A 23,878-nucleotide genomic window follows, 5' to 3' on the forward strand; every position below is an offset into this window, starting at 1 on the left:
CAGGGGGACCATTCTAGGGATGGTGCAGAGGCACATAAAGGAATGGTGAGAGCTGATAAAAAGGTAGGGATTTTTTTTCTGCCTATTCCAATTTTACAGATGAGGAAACTGAGATAGAAATTAACTGATTTGCCTAGGATCACCCATTTAGTTAGTGTCAGTGGTTGGGTTTGAACTGAGATTTATCACCACTCTTATTAAGTCCCAAACTCAATCCATCGTGCCTCATAACTGCCTGGAATCGTTTGAGGAAATTTTTTCAAGGTAACTAGTGGGGAACAAGGATCCTGTAGCCGCTGCAATAAAAATTCTTTAAGGCGGTCTACCTATAAGCGCCGCAATTTGAAGAACATTAGCATCTTGCCAATTGCCACCTACTAACAGGTCAGAATTTTTTTCAAATGTAGATTTTATTTATTTTCGTCTCTGTGCAGGCCAAAAAGAAAAGCAAACTAGGAAAAATGAACTTTGCATTTTTCGATTTTAAGGTCCTCTTGTTTTGTCAAAGCTGTTTTAAGGAATCCCTCCAACGATGCTTTATGAGCTCTTTTCAGTGTCGGGAGGTCTAGGATGTTTATCGGTGTAGGAGCTCCCTCTACAGATGAAGATTATTACTGCACCCTTCCCATTCGCCTCCTCCCTTCTCCCCGCCCCACCCGACCCTATCTCGGTTAGTGAGTTTCAATGACTGAAACACTCATCAACAGAGAAAGCAGCCACTCTGAGGATGAGCCCTTATGAAGGCAGCCTTCACAACTGGGATTTCCAGTCCCCGTCTCAGCCCACGCTTGGAATCTTTCACGTGTAATGGGATTTACCTCAGATTTACGAAGGCTCTGGGAACTCCAGATCAAATTTGGTGGAGAATATAGACTATGATAGGATGTAAATATCTATGCTTGTTCTTCAAGAAAATCCATGAGAAAAAACTGAAAGTAGAGAAATCTCAATAAAAAGAATTTTATTTCAAAAAATGTGCACCTAAATAGGTCATCTAATTAGAGTACTTTGTATTATTCTTTCCCATCCAGGAACAATAATACAAAATAAGTGTACTGTACATTATATGTGCACATCAATAAAAATTAAGCTCAAATAAAGTTGAATTTCCTAAGAAAGAAACATTTTTATTAATTTTTCATGCTTTAGAAATCAACTTTGAATTAAGGAACTTTTAAACATTGTTCCTTCTGTCCACCCAGTTAGGGATCAAATATCCTAAACTAAAATCAGTCCCATTTCCTGAATTATTTGTTGCTCATGGCTACAACAAAAAAAAGGAAGGCTCTTCTAGATATATTCTCATACTCTTTTCTAATATTCTCAATTCTTACCCATTTGCAAAATTAAATAAACACTTTTCTTTATCTTCCCATCTTACTTCTTAGGGGCTTTTCCAAATTTACATTTGACCTCCATTTTCTCCAATAATCCTTTGAAATTTAATCTACTGATTAAATTTATTAACATATATTTATAAGGATACCAATAATTAAGAAATAGTATCATCTGTCTTCACCAAAGAACTCAAATTCTCAAAACATGTTCCTTATCTATTATTATAAGAAAATACACACTTCTAGTATAGGGGTTCTTAATCTGGGATACATAAATTTGGCTTTTAAAATATATACATTTTGATAATTATATTTCAATGTTATTAATTTCCTTTGTAACCTTCTGTATTTATATTATGCATTTTAAAACATTATTCTGGAGGTAGATGACATAGTGGATAGAGCAATAGGCCTGGAGTCATGAGGATCTGGGTTCAAATTTAACCTCAGACATTTCCTAATTGTGTGATCTTGGGCAAGTCACAAAACCCTAATTGCTTCGCCATTGCTACTCTTCTGCCTTAGAAATGATACTAAAACAGAAAGTAAGGATTTTTATTTAAAAAACACTTTTTGAGAAGGAGATGACACTAAAAATATTAAGAACTCCTACAATCTGGTCAGTGGCTTAAATTTAATGTCTTGTTCTCTCCCTGCCTGGAAATTATACACTTTTCTCCTTGGAGAGTTGCAAATAACATCTCTTACAGTCTGAGGGCTCCTATTTTGTGGGTTCCCTGTGAAAGAGTGATTGACTTGAACAATATTCAAGCATCTACTTTTAGTTCAACCTTGTCATGTTGATGACACAGATTAATTAGCTAATGACTATCTAATTTTATCACAGCTTGTAGAAAATAGATAAGTACTTCATTCAAACTTCAGGGGACTTCTCACAGCTGATATCTCTTCAGAATCATCCCTGGAGTTGCTGCTACTCTGAGGGCCAGTAGTAAACAGAAGACACTGACCAATAAATAAGTCTCTGGTTTGACTTTCTCTTGCTCTCAACTCTCAGTTAAATGCTTGTCAGTCCATCCTAAATCTGTAAGTCTTATAAAGGCCAACATGGTGCCACAGCTCTTTGGTTGCTTCAAACTCCTTTAATGGCAGGCCCTCCCTATAAGGCAATGTCCAAAAATATCCTCCATTTTCTATAGTTGAGGAAAGCTTGGCAGACCTTCTGGACAGCTGAAACATTGGACAATTATTAAAGGCCAAATAGGAGAAGGAAGAGTCAATATTATAAGGGTTTAAGGTACTGCTAAATATAAGTATTTTGAGATCTTACATACATAAAAAATGGAGATGGAAATCTTTAAAAGCACGATGATGGTCCTACCTTTAAAAAAAGGAAGAAGAAAAGGTTAAAAAGATGGCATAAGATTAAAGATGCTGTAGGAAGGACATCTGTGCCAGAATCAGAAATAGAAACTAAAGCTTTGGGAGTGAAAATGCATAGAAAATGGAGATTAAAATGGTTTCTAGGCTGGGCAGGTTTTATATTCCTGGTGATCAATGGAAGATGCAACTTCCTTGAGGGTTGGGGTTATCTCACGAATGTTATCTTTGTGTCCCCCAAGCCTTATGGGTGCCTTTTGGTGCACAGAATACAAAAGAGGTAGAAACTCCCTTGCTGCAGGGCTCATGGGAAATGGAAGAGAGACAGCCAGGAGAGGAAGTCATAGTTAGGTTGGGGAGGAGAAGGAGAATTCTTTCAGATTTCAGGCTTTGGCCATGGGAAAGGGGCGTTTTAAATTGTCTTGAGCTCTTTCATCCAACCAGATTTTCTTGAGTTAGACCAGCAATTGATTTATAGTTTTCAGTCTGAGTTACCTGGAATGCAGCTAGTAAATGACTCCAGCCTAATGTCCTAAGGCTAAGTATATGTCAGAGGCGTCCCTGGAACCCAGGTCTTAACTCCAAGTACTGAACAGCACTATCCTGCAGCTAGCCTGAGCTACTATAGATGGCACTCAGCCAGACAAATGTACAGAAAGTTCTCGTCGGTTTTAAAGGAAGCCTCTACAGTTGGGCCCAACCATCAGCTTCAGAATTTCAGGGGTTAATCTCTTTATAACAGCTGTTCTTGAAACCCAAAACCAGGCTGATCCAGGTAGTTGCCACTGAAATACCCACCCCACCCCCCTACCCAGTAATAACCAAATATGCTGACCAGAAGCTTGCCCTGACCCTAATCCTCCAGCAGAAAAGAACCTGGCCCTGAAGCAACTTTTTAATTTGCCCACCACTGAAGTGGCCCAAATGGTCCCTGCTGAGAAGCTCCAGGGGGTATTCAATGAGAGATGATAAAAGCCCCAACTGCTGACAAGCTTCAGCCACACTATAGCTGACCACTCCCAAGCTCTGTGTGATCTCCTAAAATAGCCCTTAGGATAGACCCAGTAAGAAACGGAGCCTTCTTTGCCTTTGCCCTAAGAAAGCTAAAGGACTCTCCAAGGGGAGTGGCCACTGTCTTTGGATACCTGATCCTGGCCGTGAGATCACAGCCTCCCCATAAATAAGAAGCCTGGGGAGAGGGAGGACTCCACACAGGGACAGGAGCCTCCTCCAGCTCGCTTCGCCAGCTTCTCCACATCTCCATCATGGTGGGTCTGACCAAGAAATGATTTAGCAGCCCCTTGCTGCAGGGCTCCTGGGAAATGGAAGAGAGGCAGCCCTAGTTAGGTTGGGGAGGAGGAGGAAGCGAGGCTTTCAGAATCCAGGCTTTGGCCGTGGGAAAGGGGCTTTTTAAATTGCCTTGAGCTCTTTCATCCACCCAGATTTTCTTGAGTTAGTCCAATTGCCACAGGACAAATAATTAATGGAATTGCATTTGCCAGACAGAATGATGATCACTGTGTGGGAAATGGAAAGTGAAGAACAGCTCTCACTAGAGAACTATCTAACCTAAACTTTGATCCTGGGATACTTACTTACTATTTAGTTAAGAGTATTTCGTTGGGTTTATTGCCTTGTCTTAACTGAAAACGTCCTGGCTAAGCGGAGAGAGTGCTTCAAAACATCTTCATGCTGTATATCTATCTAGGGCAAAATCTTAAATGAGCTATTAAACATTTTGTCAGTCTAGGAGACATTTATTTCAGCATTTGATGAAGCATGGATTCACTATTTAAGTTCCAGGCACTATTTTTCCCTCAGTTGTCTATTTCAGAGTCTTAAAATTCCTAGATCTAAAGACTTCTGCCTAGTCTCAGGCCATAACAACCTACCTCAATGCAGACCTCTGTATTAGAAAATTTTAAATAGGAGAATACTCTGGATTCTGTCAATGCATTTTCAACAATTATTAGCTGTATCTTTTTTTCTTCTTCCTCTCTCTTCACTGCAGTCCTTCAGTGCTGACCAGATTGCTGGTAAGTGCAACAAAACCTCAGTTTCCCTAAACCTGGGAGGTCTCAGCTCCCCAGCCTGACCTCCTTACTAACCTTCAAAGCATTTTGCTTCCTGCTGACCCTTTGGGAGCCTCCTCTAAGGAGAGAATCAGCTAGATACATAGAAACATCAGGAATCTGTTGGGTTAAACCATTCTTTGTGATTGATGTCTTTCTAACAGATCGAGTTTTCTAAAGAGCAACAGGATGGTAAGTTAAATCAGATTGTTGTTACTCTGAGTGCCCTCCTCAAAAAGGCATGTGGAAAAACTGACTCTCAGGAAGAGCTAATCTCTGCCTAATTATCCCCTTTAGGCCTGCCTACCATAATAGGTAGACTGAGCTGAAGTCTTCTCTAAATATAAACATTTAACAAGAGTGAGTCTCACTCTGGTGAGCTGCAGCCAAAGGTCTTGAGGCAGACAAAAGGGAGATGTTCTCAACTAGTGCTGATACCTCATCTATTGGTTTGTTTTCATAAATTAAAGCCATTTGCCCAGAGTATCTAGTCAACCAAAATTATTTGGCCACTCAGGTAATTTGATCATTCAAGATCCCAAAGAAATTTTAAGAGATCTAATTTATTCGATTTGGCTGCCTAAATTTCTCAAAGAAATAGAACAACCATTTTATCACCACTCTTCTTTTCATCTTGTAATAATCACCTCCATGTCTGGGTTTTGAAAGAAAAGGAGTCCAGCTGTTTTTGTTTATGTGGAAAGTCAACATACTTTCTACAATACCATGCTTGATGTTAAATTGATTACTTTGGCCCTGTCCTTCATATAAACAGAGAAGAGCTAGAACATTCCAAGCTTCGGTTTAAAGAACATTAAGAAAGTATTCATTGTGTTCCAGACACACAATGCTTGATTATTTCAGAACAGAGAGAAGGGTTCTATTTTGGGTCCAACAAATCCATTTCTTGCTTTTCTCTAGAAATGTGTCTTATTCTTGTCTCTAAAGAATTTTGTTCAATGGGAATACTAACTGGGTAAAAGAAGATAACATTCTTTGACAGTTTGGTTTCTTTTCTTAGAATATTCAAGGAACTATGATAGTGGTATTTTATCACAGGAAGATAAGGAACTGAAAGGGAAACACTAGTAAGATTTGTGATGTCCTACTCTTTGAATTAGTTAGAATGACTAATCATACTGCTTAATTTTTTAACCTAATAGCTTATTTATTAAAAAAAAAAAGCCTTAAATATGGGTCTGAAAAACATTGATGTTTTTGTCAATTCAGACAGAGGAAGGAAAATAGTTGGAAAATTCACAAGGGCATTTACTACATGGTCATAGGTGATGGCCTTGTAAAGAAGTCATATCAAATAGTCTGATATACAAGCCAAGTCAAATTTTAGAACAATATAGTAGAAAAAATATCAGATACCTAAAAAGAAAAGTCTCTGGAAGATTCCGCTTCCTTTATTTTTCATCCTCAGTGAAAATCTCACTCTATTTTCTTAAAACACTTCAACTGAGGACATAACTTAGTCTTAGTATAGTCCTCTGCAGCCCTTGACAGAGTCTAAACTTGCAATCTTTTTATAACATATACCATTTGTAAGGCTAAGAAAGGAGCAATTAAAACCCATTTTAAGGAGACAGAACAACTGATTTTACATGCATTAAGTCAACTCACTCTACCTGTTAAACTTGTTTTAAAATTCAAAATAAAGAAAGACTTTATTTAAGGGGTCTTTTCCCCCCTTCTCATGTCAGGAAAACAAACTCAAGAAAACGACATATTTCCTTTAGTGTAGTTTAGTCTTGAATGGGCCAAGATTGATCACTGAAGCCTTTAAAAATTATAAGTAGGAAATGTGCAAGATTTACAAAATTTGAAGACCTTCTGGTTCTTCTGAAGAGCTCCTAGATTCTTAGAGAGACTAGAATCACTTAAGATGATTTCCAATTAAAACGAGTTATCTTATCCAAGAAGGAAACTGATCAGGGAGAGTCAGTTTCTGGTCTCAGCATTTAAAGGAGAGAGGATTAGATTGGAAGCTATTCTATTACAGTCCATAAAATTCTCTTCCTGCATCAGCAGTCTGACTAAGATGATAGTGAACCTCCTAAACAGACTGTATGGAGGACAGAAGCCAGTGACAGAAGACTCCAATTTCGCATGTCCATTAAAGAAGGAAGATGAAAGAGAACATGATGACTCATAACTTGTGGATCATCTATCAACTGCAGCCCTTGCAGTGTGTTTTCTTAGAATTGGTCATGGAAATGTTGAGCCCTTATTGTAAATGTCATGAAGTCTACTTTAAAATTGTAGATTCATGTAAAAGAAGTAAAACATTTTCATAGTTGGCCAGTGAATGATCCTAAATGAATGACCTACCAGAGACTTTTAGCTTGGGTTAGAGAATGAGTAGAGGGGCCATGGAGTTTTCTAAAACACTGGTCCAGACTCAGGTAAATTTCAGGCTAAAGGATGGTATTCAGACCCTTCAGAAATGTATGGTGTTTTCTATGGTGGCGTGAGCATGTGCCAAAAAAAAAGGATTCCTGTCTTTTTCTTCTACCTCCCAAAAAAGGGCACAGATGGGTTCATGATTTTTTGTGCCCTCTATGACTCCCTGTTCCAATTCCCTCTTGGCATAATTAGAGCTCTGGCTTTTTTCTTTGCTACTCATTTCTTTGCCCATTCAATGCCACATTTCAAGCTCTCTTTCTCAAGAGATCAGTGGTTAAAAATTAAAAGTTTGAATAGAGCTGCACATGAATTCAAGTGATAATGCCAAGTAGAAACACAACAAGGGGCACTATAATGCACAGAGCCTGGAGTCAGAAAAACTTGAGTTCAAATCCAGCCTCAGACATTTTGTATGTCTGAGTAAATCTACGTAACCTGAGTAAATCACTTCACCTCTGCCTCAGTTTCTTCCACTGTAAAATGGGAATAATAATAGTACCAACCCTCCAGGGTTGCTATGAGGATCAAATTATTGATATTTATAAAGTGCTTAATACAGTGCCTGGCACATAGTAAGTTCTATGTAAATATTAGCTATTATTATTATTATCATCATCACATTACTATAGTAAAAAAGACCTGAGTTCAAAATGCTGTCTATGCTTACCTGCTATGTAGCCCTGGCCAAATAATTTTATTTCTGTTTGCCTCAGGTTCCTCAGCTATAAAATGGAGATACTAATAGCATCTTACCTCTAAGGTTTATTGTAAGGATCAAAGGAGATAACATAAGTAAAGCATTTAGCACAGAGCTTGGCACATAGTAGGTGCTATATAAATATTTTATTATGTCATAGAATAGTTTAGATGTACATCTGATATTGGAATATAGTGGGCATTTGCCATATGATTAAAGGATACAATGCAGAAAAAACTTAACAGAAAAATAATCTAGAGAGCATTCCAATTAGCTTGCATTTGGCACAGTGGCAACATAAATTAGTTTGGAATGGTTACTTTGACATGTGAATGTATAGACCTCTGAACTTACCAGTTGCCTTCAGGAAAATGATTATCCTACTGGGTGTTAATCAATAGAAAGAAGTAGGAGTCCTGGACCTCAAGAAAGGAGTTACCTTAATTCTTAGAGGCGTGTCATGAAAAGTTTTGCTTGAATTTTCCATAACTGATCAAACCACTTAATAAAAAAAAAAATAAAAACCTTAACTATGAAATATCAAAATGAAAACTATAATATTTTGCAGAATTTGTTTTGGTTTGGCCACTCTTTAAAAAACTAGCCTGCCCAAAATGAAAGTGCAATATTATGTATTTTTAAGAAAAGGTAATAAAAGTCCTAGGATTCCTAAGGTCTCCTGTAATAATGGATCAAAGTCCCATCACACTTTTAGCACTTTCCATTTAACAAAAGTATTTGCCTTACAACGATTTTTTAAGATTGGCAATTAAAATATTATTATACCCACTTTACAGATTTGGAAAATGATACTCAGTGAAATGATTTGTCTTTAGTCTCACAACTTGTAAATGGAGGGATCAGAATAGAAATCTATTGTTCTTTAAGGGAAATGATTCATAACTGTTCCTCAAAGTAGCAGAGAGAGATTAAATGAAGAAAAAAAGTAGTAAATGTGGCATGGGTTGCCTATTGCTGAAATGGATAAAAGGAATTTTATGAAGAGAGGCTGAAAAAGCCATAATCTCCAGAGGTAAGACAAGGCAAGTGGGACTATAATGTGGACAGTAATGGCATTTGTTACTTGGAGAAAAGTATATCTAAGAAAAAGATGCCTAGAATTTTTTTTTAAAAAAGATTAAAACTGTCAGTCTAGAGTGACCTTAACCAGAAACATATATATAGGTCTGTGGTAGGAAAGAATCCCTGAATAACCTGCTTTCTCTCTTCCTACAGACTTCAAGGAGGCTTTCCTCCTTTTTGACAGGACTGGCGAAAGCAAGATCACACTAAGCCAAGTTGGTGATGTGCTCCGTGCTCTGGGTACCAACCCAACCAATGCAGAAGTCAAGAAGGTTCTAGGAAACCCCAGCAATGAAGGTAAGTCATGAAAGAAATGTCTCTGAGAAGCTGAGAACCTGAATATTTAGGCAGGCAAGGTCAGCTTCCAGATGCTGATGAATAAGTGACTTCCCCATTTAATTTTTTAATCAAAGTAGAGAATTACTTTTTTTTTTGGTAAACCCTTAATTTCCATCTTAGAATCAGTACTGTGTATTAGTTCCAATTAGTTCCAAAAAGTTCCAAAAAGGCTCTTCATACACTCAAAGACCAGCTCTTTCCTCCCCCTCCCCTTCCCCCCTTCCCCACTGCATTGCCTCATTCTTGGAAAATATAGCAGTTGAAAACGTGGTGGTTTGGGTGATTCATGCAAAGATTTTTTTTTTAATTTAATTTAAATTTTTATATTTTAATGAGCATTCTGAGCATTCTTTAGCAATCTCCAAAGTATCCATGACTATAATGAAGAGTAAAAGAGATCAGACTTCATAACAGAACCATTTGTGGACTTTGACATCAGAATTCCGTTACAGAATTCTATATTGTCATTCAGAATTCAGTTTGTAACTTTACAAGTGAAACATTGAAGAAATCAGTGAGAAATGTTTTTGTAAAATTCAGACCCGTTTATTGCAAAATCAGTCACTCAACATCAATATTTAGCCATTGGGCCCAAGTAGCCATTTGGCAGTTTGGGAAGACAGGTGATTTGGGACAATACATGAGAAAATATCAATTAAAAGAAACAGCTGGGAATGGAGAATGCAAATTGAGATTGCCAAGTGGAATTTTGTCCCTCCCTCTTCCCTAAATAACAACAGATAGCAAGTAATTTTTTAACCTCTCCTCAATTAATTTAATAAGTTCAGAGATCATGGCTTCATCTTAGCAAATATACAAACTAAAAAGTAAATTACAAAGAAAAGAAAGTGACCAGCTAGAAGTAGCTAGGTGGCATATTAGCTAGAGGGCTGGACCTGGAGTCAGAAAGACCTGAGTTCAAATCTTGCTTCAGACACTCTCTTATATTGTTTCCCTGGGCAAGTTATATCTCTTCTTGTCTGCCTCAATTCCCTTATCTGTAAAATGAGGATAATAATAATAGCACCTACTTACTAGGGTTTTTGTGAGGATAAAGCACAATAGCATGTATAATGCATTTACAAACCTTTAAATATTATATAAATGCTAACTATTATTATAAATGTAATCTACTAAATCACCTTTAGAATTATGTTCAAACTTTTTCCCTCTTCTAAACCCCAACCCTTCCCAGGTTGAATTTTATTATTTTAATCATGCTAAAAGTATCATGAGGGGGAACCTGGGTAGCTCAGTGGATTGAGAGCCAGGACTAGAGACGGGAGGTCCTAGGTACAAATCTGGCCTCAGACACTTCCCAGCTGTGTGACCCTGGGCAAGTCACTCCATTGCCTAGCCCTTACCACTCTTCTGCCTTGTAGCCAATACACAGTATTAACTCCAAGACAGAAGGTGAGGGTTTAAAAAATAAAATAAAATAAGATAAAAGTATCATGAGCATGAGATAAGATAAGAAAGCAATGGGTCAAATTTTATTTTTAAAATGCCCTTTTCTAATTAAATATCCATCTTTGACCACAGAATGATTAGATTAATGTAGCTCATTTCTTCAGCATTCAAGACTCAATCTGTTTTAATCTTTGCTCTCCAATTTAATTTCCATCCTATGAGAGCCCACTGGAGGAGGGAAAATATGCATCGAGATAATTTCCTTCCTCTGTCTATAAATGATTGCACCATTTCAATATTTTGTATAGTCTGGTGGGAGATTGTTAAAATATGCCAAAGAAAGCTCCCTCATCCAGAGAACTTCAGACTTCAAGAATTAAGTCCAGATTTACTTATATTATACTTTAAGGCTCAGAGATTTAAAGCTAGAAAGAACCTTAAAAGTCATCCAGACCAACTCCTTCATTTTGTAGATAATGGCCAGAGAGGTAGTGATTTGGCCAAAAGGTCCTAAGTAGTATAACCAGGATTTGAATTGATATCCACCATTCTTCTCCCACTTCTCAGCCTTCTAGTGCCTTCCTTTACTTTTTTTCTTTTTAAATAAAAACTCTCACCTGTCTTGGAACCAATATTGATTCCAAGACAGAAGAGTGGTAAAGGGTAAGCAATGGAGATCAAGTGACTTGCCCAGGATCACACAGCTAGGAAGTGTCTGAGGCCAGATTTGAACCTAGGACCTCCATCTCTAGGCTTGGCTTTCAATCCACTGAGCTACCCAGTTGCCCCCTCTTCCTTTACTTTAAAAAAAAAGTCATCTTCCATCTTAGAATCAATACTGTATGTTGCTTCCAAGGTAGATGAGCAGTAAGTGACTTGCTCAGGGTCATATAGCTAAGGAAGTAAATAAGGTCAAATTTGAACCCAAGACCCATTTTAGGCCTAACTCTCAATCCACTGAGCCATCTAACTGCCCCACCCCCCTGCTTTTCCCCCAAATAGCTTTAAAAAACAGGGGCCAGCTGGGTAACTCAGTGGATTGAGAGTCAGACCCAGAGACAGGAGGTCCTAGGTTCTAATCTGGCCTGACACTTCCCAGCTGTATGACCCTGGGCAAGTCACTTGACCCCCATTGCCTAGCCCTTACCACTCTTCTGCCTTGGAACCAATACCAGAAGGTAAAGGTTTAAAAAAAAAGAAAGTTCTTTGTACAGCAAACTGTCACACGGTGGGAATTGACCAGATGACATCATTATTAAAAAATCCCATTACAAATCAAGTCTATTTCAATCTTGTTTTTGAAGTATTGAATGTCTGTAGTATCTCAGAGGACTTTTATATTGCTTCCCCACCTAAAAAAGAAATTACCTTCCAGAAACGCTTCTCCTTAAAAGTTTCATCGTCTTAAATGTAGATGAAATCAAGATTGTTTGGAGTGTTTCCAGGTCATTGATCAACAAACGGGAGCTGCTATTATATGGCTATTGTGGATAGCATGATCGAGTGGGGTCCTATTGTGCATCCAGAACGTTTGAGAGGCTCTGGAGGGTCCATAAATCTCAAAATGGTCCCATTTCTTTCAGAGATGAATGCCAAGAAAATCGAGTTTGAGCAGTTCCTGCCCATGATGCAGGCTATCTCCAACAACAAGGACCAGGGAAGTTATGAAGACTTTGTGGAGGGGCTGCGTGTCTTTGACAAAGAGGGCAATGGAACAGTCATGGGGGCTGAACTTCGTCATGTGCTGGCTACCCTGGGTGAGTACAGCTGATTTCCTGAGGCCAGCAGGGAGGCTGTCCATGAAGAAGAAAGAGGGATATGGGTCAAGGGAGACCTGATGAGTGCCGCAAAGGGAAATGTTCCAAAGTGCAATTGATGAAGAACAATGGAGAGGGAAGTCATTCATGGCGTACTTTGACCAGTCAGTGGCAATATTTGTTTTTAGGATGTCAGAACTTGGTTAAAAGAATCTACTCTTGAGAGACCATCCTGTAATGAATAAAGAATTAAATCATAAGGACATAATCATCTCCAATTGCAAGAATATAAATACATTGTGGTGTTTATTCAAATAATTCAAATATTCAAAAATTGTTATGTTTTCTTGTCCCTAAAAATTAAAAATGGAGGAGGGGAAGTGCCTGAAGGCTTTCTCTAGAGAAGTACTTTCATCAGTACCAAGGAAATCCCAGTGCAGAAAATCCTTCCACTGATCTACATTAGATAGTCCTTTTGGGAACTTAAGAGACTTGTCTGCAATCCTGTGAGGAGTTAAAAGACTTCCCCACAGTTACAGAACCAAATCATGTAAGAGATAGACCTTGAACCTAGGTCTTCCTAAATCCAAGATCATTCTTTTAGCCACTAGACCATTCACACTACCTCTCAAATTAGTATTACTTGGGGGAGCTAAAGTGACTCAATGGATAAAGAGCCAGATCTGGAGTTCAAATTTCACCTCAAACACTTCCTAGATGTGTGACCCTGGGCAAGTCACTTAACCCCAAGTGCCTAGCCCTTACCACAATTCTGCCTTGGAAATGATATTTAGTTTCTCTTCTAAGGCAGAAGGTAAACACTTTTTTTAAAATAGCATCTTGAATAAAATTAGAAAAGCAAGTTAGAATACATTAGGAAACTGCTTTCTGCCCTAATTTCTAAATACCTACAATTTTTTTTTCTTTTCCAGGTGAAAAGATGAAGGAAGAGGAGGTAGAAGCCCTGATGGCAGGTCAAGAAGACTCTAATGGCTGCATTAACTATGAAGGTAGGTTCTGGAATGCTTTTTTTTTTTTTTGGTATGATAATGATAATAGTAATAGCTATAGCACTTTAAGGTTTGCAAAACATCTTATAAATATATGGTTTGATCCTCACAACAACCCTGGGAGGTAGGGGCTATTATTATCCCCATTTTATAGATGAGGCAACTGAGTCAGACAGAGATTTAAAGTGTCTGTATTATCTTCATTTTGCATCTCACCAAGTCCTTAGAATGGAAAATGCTTTATTTCCCTGAACTTTTTCCTCCCACGTACTTGATTTATAATTTACTGTGTAAAAATAAATTGCATAGTTTATTACTTTTGAGAGCCATGAAAATGTCAAGAGAAAACACACTGAGTGGAGTCCCTATAGCAAATGCATGAGGAGAACATGGGCAAGAGTCACACTGTCTGGGCTGGCATTAATTCCAATGGGTTCCATTCTTCATGGCTGGAGAAAACATCCAAATTCATGATACTCCAAAGCCATTGGAGAATTGACTATAAAAGGATGGGGCGGGGATTATACAATTACCAGCTAAGATCCTCACCAGTGGACACCAAAAGGGAATATCATTTGTAAGTTTTCACCAGTGATCTTTACTTTTGTCTTGCCATTGGACTTTAGGGACTCTGGAAGGGAGAATGAAGCCAACAACTTTGTGCAACTCTGCCTCACTTAAATCCAATTTATGCACAGGGCAAATGACCTGATGTCATCTTAGTCCTCTTTCAATATGAAGGACAAGGACTAATGAAAGGGGACAAGTATCTTCCAGCTAAATAACTATTCTAGAAGTATATGGAAGCAGCTTCAGCTATATCCAAGTGGCAACCAGAATTCAAACAAGAAATGTGGTACAAAAAAATCCCAATGAGATGCCTAGTATCTAATGTTAATTGCAGAAATGGAAGGGAGCTTGGCAATCATGTGATGCAACACCCTATCAACAGCGTTCCTTCCCGTTTGGGGCTAGGTCTAATGATCAGAAAGGCCTTTTTTCCTTTTACATCAAACTTAGATTTGCCTTTCCACAATTCCTGCCTTCAGGAACCAGAGAGAACAAGTGTCATTTTTCCTGTCCTTGCAAACAGTTACTGTCTCTTTTCTTCTTCAGGGACACGTCCTCAGTTCCTTTAACCATTCTTCATTGGGCTCAGACTAAAGAACCTTTCACCATTCTAATGGCACTTGTCTGGACATTCTCTCATTTATCAATGTCATTCTTGAAAAATCACATCCAGGACAAAATATACTACTCCGGTTGTGATCTCACTAGTGGGATTATCACTGATTTTATTACCTTCTTTGGCTTCAATAAGCCATTGTTGAATCATATTGAACCTAGATCTTTTTCAGATGAACTGCTTTCTGATTGTACTCCCCAAACTAGTACATATGAAATTGATTTTTTTTCAGAGCCTCAGGGTAGTACTTTACATTTATCCCCATTAAATCTCATCTGAATAGATTCAACGTCATTTTCTAGTTTGCCAATTTTTTTTTTGGGATCCTGACTTTTCCTCCAATATGTTAGTGAATTTTTTACAGATTTGCGTCATTTGTAAATTGCATGAATCTGCCACCATTGCCTTTAACCAAGTCATTATAAAAATGTTGAATGAAACAGAGCTACTTTACTAGAGTCCTTCTGCCAAAAATTATTAATGTCTATTCTTTGAGTGAAGCCATTCAACCATTTACAGATTTAATTGTATTAACGTCTAGCGCCCATCTTTCCTTATTTTCCACAAGAATAGCAGCATATAATATACTGTGTTTTAAAACTGCTCAAATCTAATGTATTCATAGTAATCTTCTGATCTAGAAGTTTAGAACCCCTGAAAAAAAGGGGGGGATCTATTTGGCCTGGCTTCATTTGTCCCTAAAGAAGTAAGTTAGCCTGGCTCTTTGTGGTGGCCTCTTTTTCTAGATATTGATAAACCATCTCTTTATAATTCCCAGACAAATTCTAGAATATATTATTAAACTTCAGTTCCTGGTTTATAGTCTGCAGACTCTGTGCTTTGCCTTTTTGAAAAAATCTGGACAACATTTGCCCTTGTCCAATACTGTAATGCCGGCACAATTTTCTACTATCTTTCAGGTATTATTGACACTGGCTCAATGATCACACCCATTAGTTTTTTATTAACCAAGGGTGTAACCTGTTTACTTCTTCAGCACTTTATAAGTACCTACTACCTACCAATGGAGAATCAAGGATAGAATGTAAAATCCCCTGCCCCAAATGGAGATCACATTCTATCTGAGGAAATATAGAGAGATGAATAAAAACAAAATAATTTCTCCAAGGAAGAGTGCTAATATGTAAGACCTCATAGTTCTTGAGCTGAATCTGGAAAAAGAGATTCAAAGAGGCAGAGATACAAAGAGGATGAACCCAAGATATCTCTTAGACTGTGCCAAGGTCCAGAAGAGGAGAATGGAAAGTCATGTCCAGGGAACATGTAACCTAGTTTGTTGAAACATAGAAAATGTGAAGGAGAATTATGGGTAATAAACCTGAGAAGAGAGACAAGAATCAAATTTTAAAGAGCTTTAAAAGTCAAGCAAAAGAGTTCCTATTTCATCCTAGAGACAAGAAGGGGCCATTAGAACTTTTCGAGCAGGGGAGTGACACATTCAGATCACTGACAATTAAGCATGTTGATTTGAATAGATTGGAAAAGGATGAAAGGAGAGGCTAGTTGGGTAGGGCCAAATGACTTGAATTCCTCAAGGGAAGCTAAGTGCCCTCTGATTATACCTTCTTTATTTGGGTATCAATTCCTTAATCATTTGTTAGGCCAAATGTTCTGTTCTTTCTAGTCCAGAGATTATTTTCCTTGGCACAAAAAGCAAGTAAAATAAGGATTAGGTAGCCTCTCTCTCTCTCTCTCTCTCTCTCTCTCTCTCTCTCTCTCTCTCTCTCTCTCTCTCTGTCTCTGTCTCTGTCTCTGCCTCTCTCTCTCTCTCCCCCTCCCTCTCTCTCTCCCTCCCTCCTTTCCTCTCTCTCTCTCTCTCTCTCTCTCTCTCTCTCTCTCTCTCTCTCTCTCTCTCTCTCTCTCTCTCTCTCTCTCTCTCTCTCTCTCAGTCATCCACACCAACTAGCAGTCCAATCCTTTCTTTAAGCTCTCTCCTCTAAATATAGCTTGGAGAGTGGGGTGGAAACTTAGCTTTTCTTTATGGCCTCTACTCATCTTGAGCTTTACCACTTCTTGAGCCATTCTTACAAATCTAATTCACACTCTCCTTCATCATGACCTGCCCCTCCCTCCATCTGCTGTGTATCTATCCATACATTTGTATATTTACATGTATATAATCTGATTCAGTTGGCAAGTTTCCTGTACATTCACACCAGTCTCTTTGGACAGCTCCTGGTTTTCTTCAGTGGAATCCTTCTCTCCTCATGTCCTCTGAATTTCATGCTGCAATGTTTTCCATCCCTCTCAGGGTGACTTTCACTGTATCATTTCAAAGCATAAGATCATTCCAATCCTTCCTCTGAACCCTTTGAAATCTGCCCTCCCAAAACCTACAACACATGTCAGAATTAACTAGTTTTCTCTCCTCTAATACAAATTCTGAGCATCAAATGATCACTTCCCTTGACTAGGTTCCCTCCCCATCACTCAGTCAACTAATTCTTCCCTTTTTAGTAAAAATCAGATCCAGAATTGAATTGTTGAATTTCTCCTTGTTTCCTTTATCTTTTGAAAGGATGAAATTATTTTTAATGCAAGTCAGGAAATTATTAACTACTCTGGGTTGAGAACTCCAACAGATATCTGGATAATCTATGCTCCTCATCCCTACTGTGGGCCATGTCTCTTTCCCAGGCTTAGGATTCTTCCTAAACTCCTCATCAACTTCTTTCTGTAGAAATAATAGTCTGTAGTATACTCTGATGGCAAAACTACTTTTCCCAAATGCTGATACCATCTTCCCCCACACCAGCCCACCTGCAGCCAAGTTCATAATCTCATTTCCTCATAGGGGTATATCATCTTAATATATAATGCTTCCTTGTTTCCTCCCAACCCCTTTAATGCCTCTTATGAATCAGGTCTATCCCTCCAGAATCTGTTCCTAGCCTGGGTTTTATCCCACCAAGTTTGTGATAACCAGAAGATCAACATTGCATTCTAATTTACTTCATCTAGTTCCTTGTCAGTCATTTTAGTGGTATCTGATTCTTCCTGCCCCTATTTGAGGTTTTCAGGGCAGAGATACTGGAATGGTTTGCCATTTCCTTTTCCAGCTCATTTTACAGATGAGGAAACAGTGACTTGCCCAGAGTCACACATCTAGTAAGTAAGTGCCTGGATCCTGATTTGAACTCAGGAAGATGAGTCTTACTGACTCCAGCTCCAGCGCTCTATCCACTATGCCAAAGAGCAGCCCCTCACTTCATCTTATCTGTTGCCTATAGGTCATGCCTTTGTGCCTATAGGTCATGCCATTAGAGGCCAGGTCATTATAACTACTAACTCCTTCCATGGATTTTCATCTTCTTTAAAATGCTCTGTAGCTCCACTGCTCTTCCTATACTCCAGCTATTCTTCATGGGATCTAGCTTGGTACGCATAGACTGGTCCTTTTCTCCTTCCCCCCAGCCTCCTTGTCTTTTCCATTTAAAGCCCTTTTGATTAGATTTGCAAGGCATAAAGCAATTACATTCTTATCAGGCTTTCTTAGGTATACTCCAGGTGTCTTGTCATTCCTCTATGCTAAGCCATACAACAGAAATCCAAATCCCATTATCCGACGCCAGCTGTTCCTTTCTGAATTAACAGCCTTCCTATAAATACATATTTTTGAAGCTCGATAACTGTGTGAAATGTGAATGGATTAAAACCTAACATATGTTTTAAATACATGTAAATGTCTAAGATTCACTAAGGCTTGTCCTCTAAGGATACTAAGTTTGGCAATTGCCTATTAAGATAAAAATAAGACCAGCCTGGGAGACCGACTCTCCCTAATAGTAAGAGACACCCAGGTACTAAACCTCCTAGTGTCATAGCAGAAAATAAGTAGGATTTAGCAGATTGTCCATAAACCTTTTATGAAACTTTCCTCATTCTAATCCTCTCTTTCTATTATTCCACAGCCTTCGTCAAACACATCATGTCCATATAAATGGAACTCCCAAGGTACAGCAGCATCTCTTTAATCTGCATGATTTATTTGACTGTATTCTTTCTCTGGGGGGTCATGTCTCTTACAGATATAATTATATTGTTTCCAATGAAGAACCACTACCCAAGAATACAAGTTATTTGATATAATTATAATGTGGACTATAGTTTCTTTGCATTTGTGTCTCTCTGAAACTAGACATTCTTTCCTTTACATTCCTTAGTTTTCACTAAAGTTGATATGTCAAGCTTGTTGTTGATTAATATCTTTAATTAAAGCACATTCCTAACAAAATTATGAATTCAATACCAAAGTAGATCAGATGATTTGGTTGAATCCTCAGACTGGACCCACAAAGCCTTATCCCTCCTCACCAATAATAAGGTATCTAATTAATTGGCTATCAAGGGTACCAGCTCAAATACATGACAATTACTTCTTTAAAATCAAACAAATCCTGAAAGATTCATGAAATGCAATAAACAAATTCTATCACATTCGTTGAATACAATAAAGAAACATTCACTAAATACAATAAATAAATATTTCCAATCTATAGAGGAATATAGGAAACACTGGTTGATATATATTTATATATCTTGTGCTTGAGCCACTTTCAGTGCTAGAAGATTGGGGTTGGGGTAGAGAGAGAATAACCAAAAAAAAAAAAACTATCATCTGAAATAATACATGCTAAGCACAGAACAGCTTCTCTTCCTGGAGGGAGATAAATGGGGCTTTTTTTTAACTTATGAAGGATAAAACATAAAGGACAAGATTGGAAACTTTTTAAACTCTTAAGTACTAATTGGTCTCCAGTACCATTTTGTTTCGTATTGAATTTAAGAAGCATTTTATTAAGAACATTCTCTAGGCCAGCCAAGGCACTTGCTATGCTACAAAGACACCCAAGGCACTACTTTCCTTAAGGTCTACAGTCTATGTCAGAGCAGGGAAGATAAGATAAAAAGGCAAATAACGATACTACAAGAGAGAATGAGGGCTATTAAATGAGTGGTACAGAGTGTTTTTCACCCTGCAGAGAGGAAAAGACACCCTCTCTGTTTGGAATAGAGGGGAAGCTGGCATTTGGGCTGAGCACTGAAAGATAGGTAGGATTTCAACAGGAGATGAGTAAGGATAACATTCCATAAAAATAGAAAGTAGCTGGAGACTAACAGGAATCAGAAGTGAAGAGGAAAACCTCTTTCAGACTTGGTGGGCTTCCGTGTTGATATCCTACCTAAGAAGCATCTTCTCAGTCAATCTAAAGTAACTTCCTGTGTCTCATGCAATGGCTAAAAGTTTTATCCTATCCTCAAATTGAGTCTCTATCTAAACATGCTTGGTCTTCCCTTCTGCTGCCTTCGTGGGACTCCAAAGGACATGTTGAAACAGATGATAAAATATTAAGAAATCAACCATGCTGACTAATGTGACAGAGGCTGGCTGAATTGCCCTTTATTAGACATTTGAAAGCAAGGGGGAAAAAAGAAGGTTTGGGGGAAAGGGAATTACTATTTGATAGTTAATTAAGTAGCTTCCATAAGAAGTTATATGGCTATAGTCTAATATTAAGAGTAGCATATCCTAGATAAACTTATCAGAATTTGGTTATATTTTTTTAAGTCTGAAAGGTAGAATAGTAGAAAGAATAGGTCTGAAATACAGAAAGACGTGGAATGGAATCCTTCATCTGCTCACATCTACTAACCATGTGATAGTGGGGCAGTAACTTACCTCTCTCAGAACCCCCTGGCAATTAAAGATTACAAGTAACAGAGGAACTAAGGATCTGAATTGTAGAAGGAATTTCAGCATGAGGACTTTCCCATAATTAAGCTAAATAAATAATTAAATCATAGAATTGAACCAAAAACAAAACCATGATGAAGGTCTATAAGTGTCCTACTAGCTAGTGATTTCTGTGACGTAAAAGATGGAATCACAGAAAGCCATTTAGGAATCACAGTGGATAGAGGACAAGACCTGGGTTCAAAAACCTCAGACTTCCTAGCTATGTGATCCTGGGCAAGTCACTTAATCCCATTTGCTTTGCCCTTGCCCTTCTGTCTTTAAGAGTTGTTATTAAGAAAGTAAGAATTTTTAAAAAAGATGGAATCTCAGCCAGACATTATATACTTCTTTCAAAGAAAAACTAATCTTATAACCAAAAAGTCCCAAGGTTATCTTCTTGTTAGCCTACCCTTGTGGGATAATTACCCATTTATTTACATGTCTCTTCCATTATAATAGATGTTCCTTGGGGGCAGGCTTTGTTTTTTATTTTCTCTGTGTCCCCAGGGATTAGCATCCTCAGTACTAGTACATAGTAAGCACTTAATAATGTTTGTTGATTTTTAAGACAAATTATTTAAACATTTTAACATTTAAGCAAATATTTAATTTAATATATAATATGTATTTTATGTATATAACATATAAATATAAAACATATAATATATAACATATATAAAAAACAAAACAAAAATTTAAGTCAAATTTTCTCCCCTATTCTCAAAAATGCCAACCAAACTTTTACTTTTTTTTTGTTAGGAGAAAAAAGCAACATAAATCTAACTATTTTTCCCCCCTTCTTAACAGAACAAGACATCTCTGAAGACTGACTGGAAACTAAGCCATAAACTTTAGGAACATTCATACTCAACTCTCCAGATCAGTTGACCAACAAGACAGGAAAAACCAAAGAAATTTGGACTATATCATATTGAAGGCCTCCCCAATTTTTTATGTACCTTTTTCTTTTCCTTCTGAATGCTCAAGCTATGTTTCTACTACACAAAGCAGATATTTGCAGAAGTACAACTTGGACAAAGTTTCTACAGGTCTCAAGTCTGAGTTATCTCTCTTTCTATGCTGTCTACCATGGGTAGATGTGTACCCTTGAAAAAATGAAACAATCAATAAATCACTTTGGTCAGTCTCTGGTAATGACATTGTCTTTGTAATTCTTGTCATATTCTGAAGGCAAAGAACAAAAATGAAGATTTCCCTTGAAATATACAGGGAAAAAAAGATTTATTATCAAATCCTTTCTAGAAGAACAATTTGTTTTTATCTAAATTTCTAGAAAGAAAGAGAAAACTGGGGCAAAGGGGTGACAAAGAAAAGGGAAATCTATATCATGTTCCTAGTGGCAAAATTAAGTTTAATATTGAGGTCATTCCAGAGTTATTGATAAGCACCTAGAAATGTCTTCTTTTCTCCAGGCAAAACTTAAGGGGGTCATAGTAGTGGATTTTCCAGTACTTGAAGATCTAGCATGTAGAAATGGGGATATATTTCTTCTCCTTCATCTCCGTGAATACCATGTTCCATGCCTTTCAATTCCTTAATGTAGAAGCCACTAGGTCCTATGTGATCCTGATTATATTATATCCTCCATGGTATCTGAATGGTTTCTTTCTGACTGTTAAGAATTTTTCCTTGGCTTGGTGGCTCTTGAATTTAGCTATTATATTCCTGGAAGTTATCATTTGAAGATTTCTTTCTGGAAGTGATCTGTAAATTCTTTCAATTTCAATTTTATTTTCTTGTTCAAGAATCTCTGGGCAGTTATCTTTGATAATGTCTTGTAATATGATATCCAAGGTTTTTTCTTGATCATGGTTTTCAGGTAGTCCAATAATTCTCAAATTGTCTCTCCTAGACCTATTTTCTAGGTCTGTTGGTTTTTTTTCATGTTTTCCTCTTTTTTTTTCATTCCTTGGATTCTGTTTTATTGTTTCTTGATTTCTCATGAAATCATTAGTTTCTAGATGGTCAGTTCTAATTTTTAAAGCCTGATTTTCCTCTGTCAGTTTTTGGTTCTCCTTTTTCAATTGGCCCGTTTCTTCTTGCATTATTTTCATTTCTTCTTGCATCACTTTCCTTTTGTTTTGCATTACTTTCATTTCTCCTTGCATCACTTTAATTTCTCTTCCCCACTTTTCCTCTACTTCTCTTAATTGGTTTTTGAAATCCTTTTTGAATTTTTCCAGAATCTGTGACCAATTCATATTTTTATTTTGGACTTTGGGTGTGTTTCCTTTGCTTTCACTGCTCCCTTATGTGTATGTACCTTGCTCTTTGTCTCCATAAAAATTCTTTAGAGTCAGGTTTGTTTTTTTTGTTGTTGTTTGCTCATTTCTTCTATCTAATTATAGGTAGGCTTGGGGGGGATGGTGTGATGGTCTGAGGGCTAGGAGTTCTGAGAGCCCCCTCCCCCTGATGATTCAGTTGACCCGTGTGATCCTGATAGCTTAAAGACTTGCCTCAGGCTTAGGTATAAGCTTTTGATCTCACTCTGATTTTGATCAGGTCAGGCGTGGTCTCAAATTTTTGGTCTCACTGTGTACTTGATCCAATCAGGCACACCCTTGACTGTCCTGTCTTGGAGCTCCACCCTAACTTTTAGGCAAAAAAATCAGTACTTAGAACTATCATCCACCTCAAAGTGTGAATTAAGTCCTTGTCCCAAGCCCAAACTATAATTCCCTGGGCTGGGGCTCCAGGCTTCTCCACAGGTTTGAAATGTCAAGGGGTATGGGTTGGCTTATACCTCTATTTGCTCAGGCAGGGTCTCAGGATCTGGATGTTGGTTCAGGCATAGGTTCCTGAACCTTGGACAGCAGATGTGGGGTAGGAGAGTGTGGCTCACTCTTGGCTTGCTCTTCCCTCTTTGCTATAGCTTCTTGATGGGTCTGCTCTCCTCTCATCCCAGTGCCACAGATGTTCATTGCCTACCTTTGGGATTTTTCTTTTCTTTAAAGTTGTTTCACTCTGTCTCCTTCTTGTTTCTTTCACTCCTGTATTCATTGTGGCAATATTTTAATCTTGGTTGGAGAGGATTCTCATGGTGACACAGAGCTACTGAGGATTATTACACCATCTTGGCTCCACCCCTGGAAATCCCCTCCTTTATGTCTATAAAACAGACCTTGGGCCAATGCATGGACATTTCAGTTCAATGTAAGGAAAATCATCCTAACAGTATTATCCAAAAGTGGGTAGACCCCCTTTGGAGGTGGAGGGATCTCTTTTACATAGAGTCTTTGAGCCTATGCTGCCATTTTACAGGAGTAATACTTTGCCACATATAGACTAGATTAAATGGCTTGAGCCTACCTGTTTCTATAAAGATTTTTCATTTAAAATATCTAAAGCTAAGGCAAAAGTCGATTTCTTGCATCTTGTCTAAATAATGCTCTATTGACCTTATTTTTTCAACTTTTTAAAAAACTTTTTTTCTTTGCCAGGAGAGTTTCTGGTCC

At 37.9% G+C, this 23,878-nt stretch overlaps 1 protein-coding gene across 2 annotated transcripts in view; it reads left to right on the plus strand.

Moving 5' to 3' along the window:
* The window catches only part of MYL1 (myosin light chain 1), a 32,854-nt gene extending 11,297 nt beyond the window's left edge, over positions 1-21,557 (plus strand). Inside the window, exons 1-7 of one of the 2 annotated variants that reach the window (XM_007501800.3) lie at positions 3,656-3,946; positions 4,690-4,714; positions 9,096-9,239; positions 12,275-12,448; positions 13,381-13,458; positions 18,577-18,619; positions 21,210-21,557. In XM_007501800.3, the coding sequence (XP_007501862.1) occupies positions 3,944-3,946; positions 4,690-4,714; positions 9,096-9,239; positions 12,275-12,448; positions 13,381-13,458; positions 18,577-18,605 (453 nt within the window). In that variant the 5' untranslated portion in view covers positions 3,656-3,943 and the 3' untranslated portion in view covers positions 18,606-18,619; positions 21,210-21,557. Of the gene's footprint in view, positions 1-3,655; positions 3,947-4,689; positions 4,715-4,914; positions 4,943-9,095; positions 9,240-12,274; positions 12,449-13,380; positions 13,459-18,576; positions 18,620-21,209 lie in introns of those variants that run through there. The other variant, XM_007501799.3, reaches the window with a different exon arrangement.
* The last annotated feature ends 2,321 nt before the right edge of the window (positions 21,558-23,878 follow it).

Source organism: Monodelphis domestica, chromosome 8 (assembly GCF_027887165.1).
Source record: "Monodelphis domestica isolate mMonDom1 chromosome 8, mMonDom1.pri, whole genome shotgun sequence".
Classification (NCBI taxonomy): Eukaryota; Metazoa; Chordata; class Mammalia; order Didelphimorphia; family Didelphidae; genus Monodelphis; species Monodelphis domestica.